Genomic DNA, 8,720 nt, shown 5'->3' on the forward strand with positions numbered 1-8,720 from the left:
TTCTATAAGAAATTTTTTCCGGGTCGATCTGAGACAATTTTTTTTTCGGGCCTCAAAAAAAGGCAGTGTATAACCTTCCTTTTTTACCAAAAATCGACTGCACCAAAATTTCCTGGGAAAACACTTTTTCTTATTAATTTTGGTGCGTAGAATCCAAAACCATGCGTACTTTTTCGATCAGACTTCTCAATCAAAAGTTATAGACTAGAAACAAATTTCGAAAGAAAATTCAAAGGGCTGTAACTTTTGAACTAGTAGCCCGATCTTGGAACTGTTTGAAATTATGGATTCTACAGGCCACATTCTATAAGAAATTTTTTTTTCGGGTCGATCTGAGAATTTTTTTTCGGGCCTCAAAAAAAGGCAGTCCTTTTTTCCCAAAAATCGACTACACCAAAATTTCTCGGGAAAACACTTTTTCTTATTAATTGTGGTGCGTAGAATCCAAAACAATTCGTACTTTTACGATTAGACTTCTCAATCAAAAGTTATAGACTAGAAACCAAACAGGCTAGTTTTGCTTGCACTCGGGATCTCCAATAAGATTGTCTTTTAAAGAAAAATGGTTGACTAATTACTTAATTACTAGACGTTATATGGGAAAAGGCATGGATTATTTTAATATACCGATACAACGGAATTTCGAAGGATCAGTATTACCATCACATTTTTAACGACAATTTGGTCATTCAATAGGAATGTCACAAGCCGTTTCTTGGTGAATATTTTCCACAAATGCATCGTTATGGATATTTACATGTGCTGGAAGCGTGACCAAATCGGTGACAATTAAAACAACGCAACGGATTCGGTATATAAGGCCGAACCTTCAAAGGACAAATAGCTGTATCTTTAAATATTCCATTGCGTTTCGTTCTTATTCGCCTAACGTCCGTAACTGCTTGACTTTTCAGGTTGTCCTTAATCTACTTGTAACGTACAATTCAATGAGGATAATAAACAAAGGGGGAGGGGGGGCTTGAAAATTTTTAACAAATAGCCCAGGAATCTTACTAATATTGTTGTTCATTTTACGTAACTCGGCAATAATTGATATTTTAAAAAAATTATAAATTTAACCATTTATTTGGTTGATTGGTTTCTGTGATTACAGCGCATTCGGGCATCATATGGTATTTTTAAAAAAATTGGCATTAAGTTCATATGTCACACACGATGACGTACGTTCTGTTTTGTTGGCTGCGCCGCCTCACCTCGCACACCGGGCGAACTATATACTCACCTGGCGGTATGAAATATACTCCAAAGTAGTTTCCCTATATTTTGTTACACATAGTCATTACGGAATCAACAAGTTATTGAGTACTTCAATTTTCATGAGAACTTGGGACTAAATTAATTATTCACATAAACGCCTTCATTCAATCCTTATGGCTTAATTTATAATTAAACTATTGAATAGTCACTATAGGATCTGTAATATGTAATTAAGAAAAAAAATTAAAAATAACGAAGGTATAAAATGCTCGGAACAACTAAAGAAGGCGTCCTTTATTTAGCTATTACCCCTAGAAGACGCAAACTTCTTAAAAATGTCTGTAACAATGCTAGTTTTACATACAAGGTGGAATATCGTAGTAATTAGAAAGAATCCTACTTCTTCATTTAGCAATAAAAACAAATCAAAGTTAGAATATAAATCTCTTATTAATTCTACTGTACATTACAGGTATCTTACAATACTGAAAAAATTATTGTACCGTACTTATAATAAAGATCAAAATGCTTCTACGTTAATGTTGCGCACACATTTATCACAATCTCAAGTACAAATGTAAGGTTAGCAAGCTACGTTTAGTAACTGTCCGTCTGTACCCCATTGAAGTAAAGAATGATTACTGACTAATGACCAAACATACGGAATGAAAAATTCTTCTGGCTGCTCTTCTTCAACGTACTTAAACTTTAAGTCGGGGAATTTCTGTAAGAATCGTATAAGTTTAAATTGCGACACTAAGCACTTACAGCTAGTTTTTCCTTGGGCCAGCGCTTTGCGCCTTCCTGTATCACCCCTAACACTTCGTGAAAGTCGACCTCGTGCTCTTCGGATTTAATTGACAGCTGATCGGAGAAATACTCAATGACAATTTCGATATTCTGCACTATATCTTGAAAGGTGGGATTATTCTTGAACGGTTCGAATATGTGCTTCTTGTATAGCAGAGTGTACACCAAATTTGGATTGTTAACAAGCTGATGGACTAGGCACGAGTTAAATATTTCAAGTAGCATTCGCAGCACTTCCTCTAGGACGATCACATCCTCCTCGGAATCATTCGTCATGCTGACGGCGATGTCGTTCGATTTACCCTCGAGTTGTTGCGCAATTTTCCGATACCTCTTCGCTAGTGTTTCGAATAGGGAAACTAGGCGTTGGCTAACGTACGGGTGTAAATCGCGAAACTGTCCGGACATATTTGCTAACGCCGCCAGGCAGTTTGTGTGTAAGTATTTGTCGCGCATTTTCAGCATGTTATATTGAACCGTTCGGATTACTACCAGAACTAGCAAACCACCCAAGGAGATTTCTGGTAAAGATCGCTCAACATACCATGTTACTCCCTTTAATTTCTGCAAATTATTAATGATAACGACCAGTCTATTTGCCGGAAACATGGAGGGGTGTCTCACACTCTCACTGTGTACACTCTTCCTTTTTTGGGAAAGGTCTCATTCTAAATTTTAAAAATCCACGCTTCCTTTTAGTAAAGATCCCACATAACTTCCGCAAAATGCACCTTGATTGCTTGCAAAAGAATTAAGTCAAGATCAAGACTACCCTTAATTAAAATTAATGTAATGCTTCTGCTTCTCAGAATCTAATCTTGGTGCTCAGGCAATAATACTATTATTTTAAATACAAGGCGGAGTATAAAATAGATAGAAGTGGACCAAGTGATAATGGCTTGGTAACATTTGCTATAGTTTTTGACAATTTCTATAAACGTGTTGTACACCATCAGCAAGTGTGCGACACCCCTGGTGAAATACTTACAGTAGCATGTACACTTTTATTAAACATATCATCTTCACTTAGAATCAGTAGGATTATTAAAGACATGTAGATGTGGTGAGAGTCACAGTTAGGTGCATGATAAAGCGTTTTTAAAATGGGGATTACCTGGAAATAAATTATTAACGTAATTAAGTAAAAAAATCACTTACCAATTGTTCACAGCCCGTCTTATTCAGTACATAATTACGAAATGTAATGTTTCGGTGAAGTAATAAATACAATAATAATGTTGTCGAATCTTGATTCGCCTTTTTACAAATTGTTACATACAGATCGTTATAATTAATTTTAAATAAAGTAGATGCTTTGGTAGGAGCAATCGGACTGTTATCTACAATTAGCCTTTTCAGTATCTCCATCTTACTAACACAGAAATGAGGGGTAAACCGCAGATAAAAATAGATACAATTCTAGTGGAAGTAAGTTATTGTAAAATAGGAGTCGGCCATTTTTAGGGATTTGTGGGGTATAAGGAATTGGTCTCGGGATAATTGGTTTGCTCCCAAATTTGTTTAATTTTTTAGTCGCAGCATTGTTTGAAGTTTTGAAAGAATGCACCAAAGGATAGAAGATTTAATTTTCAGTCCTCTAATTATACATGTATTCGAGTATAACTTCAATATCATTTTCATTTATTTCCCTTATTTTTAAATTATATTGCAGGTATAATAAAATATACTATAAGAAACACGTGTATCATTGGTCTTTGTGCGTGCTTTAGACTTGATAAACACTTATGTCTTAATATACTATTTGCGCTCCTGATTTTTACGTGAAAATGTTTTTGTCACTACTAGCCTATGATGACATATGATTATTAATCTTTTTTTCACTTATAAAGTAGGCTTCCTCGACAGATTTTGAAAGTGGTTAATAATTAGAACGGTGTCACTTTTATACATCACAACCCGAAACTCAGCTCACTAAACGTTTAGGCAGGTTCTCTAGAATGAATCATGAATAAACTATTGGCATGGTCCATGTCTTGACAAATGTTAGATGTCAAGATGTGCTTTAAGATTAGATTTATGTTCGGTAACGAAATCGCACTGGGCACATTTTAAATCCTTGGTGATCTTGTATACTAAGAAATGTGTTTTATAATTAGATTTAGCATTCATTGCATAGTCACATTGGGAGGCTATATCTATGTATATATTGTGTAAACTGCAGGGGGATCTCATTCCTCTATGATGAAATAATGAGGACCATGATAGCGAGCCACCTTGTAGTTGAAATTTACGTGCTGTAAACGTAATTTAGGTTTGGCATTAGTAGTTTCAGGCGGGACATCCTGTACAATGTTTTAATTTATTTGTTTATGGACACAGAATTTGAGGATTTTATTTAATGGTCAGTGTAATGTTTATTTTAGTATAGTAAATTTAGAATTTGTGTCAAGTAATTTAAGGGTTGTATTGTATTTATCGAGTGTCTGAAATTCGGAACGCATCAATAAGGAAACATTTAATTTGAAATTGAAGTAAGAAAGAAGTCTTATCTGGACAAACGTGTATGTAAAAACCGCCATTGGACAAAATAATTGGTCAGGCTTGATAAAATAACACACTATTTTGGACTCCTGCAATACTCGGCTAATATTTTAAATCATTCAGACTTGAATGAAAAAAAAAGCTTAATCGATCAAAAGCCAACACACGAGTGTAAAGTATATTTGTACTTTACAATTAATTAATAATCAATTTAAAACAGCTCCTAAATGGATTGATTAATAACAGTTGACTATTATTTCTCATTCACTTGCGCATTTATCTCATACGAGCTCGCACTTCACTAATAATCACTTCAGCATCGATATTAGAACTGCCCTTAAACACAGTTCACTTTCCTTATGTAGTAAACAAAAAGTTTCTAAAAAATTGCATGAAATTCAATATGCGCATAGCTTTAGCCATATAAAAGACAATTCCAAAAGTTGAGCCTAATCGATCAGCATTCACAGTGCCCTTTGCGCATCTCGACCATTTACAGACCGAATTGCAAACTTTCTTATTTATGAAGGTACTTAAATGAAATTTGATACATAGCCACTTGGAATAAAAGCAAATTTAACGCCAGTTTCAAAATTTGGTTTTGCGCATGCGCAGTGCCAACTTTCATATTTATGGTGGAATTCAAATGAAATTTCATACGTATACACTTTAAATAAAAGCAAAACTAACATCAGGTTTAAAATTTGGTTTTGCACATGCTATAGCCATACACAGGAGCTCGTTTGATATATTTGTTTAATTTATTTTTATTACACTTGCAACCAATGGCGGAATTTGTTTTTTCCATGGCATTCTTGGTGCATGGCCTTTTATAATAAGGAATGAGGTGGAAAAAGGTGTATACAATTTTTATGGCGGTTTACCCCATGCTCAGACTATACCTTCACTATTGGCACATGTAAACAGGCTCTGCCTGTATGGATTCACTTGAGCAGTACAATGATTTGTTAACACTAATATCAAACTCAAACTGAGTGTCGCCAAAGGGACATCGACAAGACTGTTATGCGTATTGTCAACTTCATTGTCCGATTTACGATTAAAAGTGATCATAGACCAAAAGCCAGTCGCCAATCCTTGAAACACACAGATAGTACTTGAGAGAGTAAAATTCATTTTCTACCGTAAACGAGGCCTTGATTTCCGGAATTTGTACCATACACAGGCGGTGCCCTCTTCTGTTCTATGAAATTAAATAGTAAGCTCTTTACTAACAAAGGAGCATGAATTGCATGACGTCCTCTGATGATCAATCTGTAAATATTGCACTGGTCCGCTCTTTTCTGCGCGTGTAAATGAATTGACAGCAACACAAGCAGGCATGTAACGCTCTCTAAATGTACAGCGTAAGTGAAATCTTTCAGGGGAACATCAACCAATATTCCTATCAATGCCCCGACTAACATTTCCAATCTTGAGACATTGCTCGGACAACATTCGATGTGTTCCACGAATTGTTCTTCAGTTATAACATCCGTAAAGTATTTAATTACACATCTGATTATAAATAAAGCGTTAAATGTTTGCCAGCTGAATATGTTACTAAAACATTTAAATTAAAGCTACTGTAACCATGTGAAGCACACGTACTCATCCGTATTAGTAGCTGCCAACAGTTCTGATGCTCTGGATAGGAATACCTGAATTAGACAACCCACGTTTCCTGTCTTTAAATTATTTGACAATAACTGTTGGCAAAACGGCTCCACTTTTGTATCTAATGCTAATTGGTCTTCGCTACAAATTATTTACTTTAGTGCCTTGCCAATGTTTACCGGCTTTACCTCGTTTTCGGAAGAGAAATGTTGAAAGCAAGAAACCTGTTCCAAAAGGGATCATTTGGTGTAATTGTCTCAGTACCAATAAATCTTAGAATGTACTCATTTGTACTGAGATCAACTGTTCGACTCAGTGCAGTGCCCATTTTGGTGTAATTAATATCGAGAAATCGTTATTCGGTAGGAACGGAAAAGTAAAATGTAAGCAAAACCATTACAACAAATAAAAGTTTAATTTTCTGCATTTGTTTGCCCTTTCATAACCTGTACACGTCATTTCCACAGTCAGCAAATAAATGGGTCGCATTCTACTGCTTTCCATTTAAGTGCGTGAAGCTCTGGTGCAGTTCGTTCGGAGCAGTTCATTTTGCACAAATTTGAATTAACATCCATTTGAGTGCGTGAAGCTCTGGTGCAGTTCGTTCGGAGCAGCTCATTTTGCAAGTTGTTCATTTTTAACACATTTGAATTGACATTCACAGTACGTAAATAACCACAAAAGTGTTACAAGCCCCAAGCAAAAAGGTGGTGCATGAGGGGACAAGGGAAATCCAATTTCGGGCGCGTCAGAGCTCGAAGCTTTCTTAAAAGGAACACAGGGCATCGTGCACGGTACAGCTTAGAGCTCCTCTTTCACTCAAATGGAAAGCGGTAATTCACAGTGTTTCAGACCCCAAGCAAATAGGTGGTGTATGAGGGAACAAGGGAAATCCAATTTCGGGCGCGTCAGAGCTCGCAGCTTTCTTAAAAGGAACACAGGGCATCGTGCACGTTACAGTTTAGAGTTCCTCTTTCACTCAAATGGAAAGCAGTATCATTGTTATCATTATGTTGCTCAACTGTCAAATGATAGGTGTAGGCTTTGTTTATTAATGTAACGTTTTAAATAAATCATAATTCTTTTACTAGTTCCAATTTGAAACTTCCAAATCCTTCTTACAATTTACTGACGACAGACTGCTCAATATTATACATTCAGAAATTTGAACCCACGCTTTGCAGGTACGGTTTATTGGTTGCATAGTGTCACAATAAAAAAATATTCGCATTTATAATAATTTTTTCGTACTTCCGAGACTAAAGTGACAACTTCACTCCATTATGACAAGTACTGAAGTGTCACTTTTTGTCCCGCCGGGATGAAATTTGGACGAAAATCCCGGAAGGATGAAATTACTAACAAGGCAATTTCGGTAGGTTGTTCCACATTTTGTATGCGGCACTACTTCTTAAACGCATCGTACTGCTGCTCATATAGTTTTTTGGATTTCGGTGGTATCAATTCTTTACCTAATTTGGGTGCTCTTATCAATATCAAATACATCTTTGTCACCCACCACCAAAATTATGACACTAGCAATGAGTTTCCAAATTATTTTTGTTACCATAGCATAGCATAGGGTTTATCCTTTTATTCAAAGGGTTTATCGTACCAACGCAACGTTCCTATGGTAACTTGTAGTTAAGCAGCGATTTAGTTGATTGAAATTAGTGGGCAGCTCTAGTCTGAATAAAACCGAAAATTCGGATTTTTGGCTTTTGAAATTTCTTGAAAATTCTACAACTTGAACGCAGTTCGGAAGTGAAGGTTCTTGGTCATCAAGTCGAACAGTCACCGGCGATAAGGGATGAAAGCGATTACACGTGTACTTTCCAGAAAGCATGATATATATCATGCCTGTTGAATTTTCTAGATGCTAGAGTATTCCCGTAAGCATTAGCATCTTGACGAGCAAAAAGAAGCTTACTGAACGGATGCGCGGGCACATGCCACATCTGGCCCTGTATACCACCCCTACAAAATTTGCAGCCATCAGAGAATAATTAGTATTTTTTGTAAAAATACGTTTTAAAATCTAATTTCACAAAATGACGAATAAAAATCTTTAGAAAAACCGCATCTTATTAGTTTTGTACGATTGATTCGAAAATTATTGCAGTAATTTTTTGCATATTACCATTGTATATACATCCAATGATATTACGCTAGTAAATATCTGAGAAAAACCGCAAGATTTGCATAGACCATTTCTTCCTTCATATAATATTACTTGTGATGTTTCTGTGGATAACTAAATATAAACCGGAAAACTGAAAGAAGAAAAAGGTTATAAGATCTAGCAGCTTTACATTCTCAGTTACTAGGTACTTTTTTTTAGTATGGTTTCCCTTTTATGAAAATTTCAAATAACAACTTTCTAATAAAAGTATTTCTTATAGGTATATATATATGTATAGTACATACATATACTTTAGGTAGGTATATAAAGAGCTGACGGGCCAGCGGACACACGATTTTTTACCATTGTTATTTTGACTGCAAAGTAATTAATGTGGAATAGAGGGGTAGGTACGCAACTAATCTGGACAAGTGACGGAATAATTAAAAAA

General features: G+C 35.6%; 1 protein-coding gene across 1 annotated transcript; it reads right to left on the bottom strand.

Annotated features, from left to right (window-relative positions):
* Positions 1–1,649: 1,649 nt before the first annotated feature.
* Positions 1,650–6,622, bottom strand: LOC116182373 (dymeclin-like). Its single transcript, XM_031502913.1, has 8 exons — positions 6,336–6,622; positions 6,142–6,288; positions 5,675–6,093; positions 5,433–5,627; positions 3,187–3,368; positions 3,017–3,142; positions 1,987–2,592; positions 1,650–1,942 (listed from the first exon to the last, which is right to left on the bottom strand). Exons 1-8 carry the CDS (start codon positions 6,473–6,475, stop codon positions 1,802–1,804), a joined length of 1,956 nt encoding a protein of 651 aa, XP_031358773.1. The 5' UTR covers positions 6,476–6,622; the 3' UTR covers positions 1,650–1,801.
* Between the last annotated feature and the right edge of the window lie 2,098 nt (positions 6,623–8,720).

Source organism: Photinus pyralis, unplaced genomic scaffold (assembly GCF_008802855.1).
Source record: "Photinus pyralis isolate 1611_PpyrPB1 unplaced genomic scaffold, Ppyr1.3 Ppyr1.4_LG1, whole genome shotgun sequence".
Taxonomy (NCBI): domain Eukaryota; kingdom Metazoa; phylum Arthropoda; class Insecta; order Coleoptera; family Lampyridae; genus Photinus; species Photinus pyralis.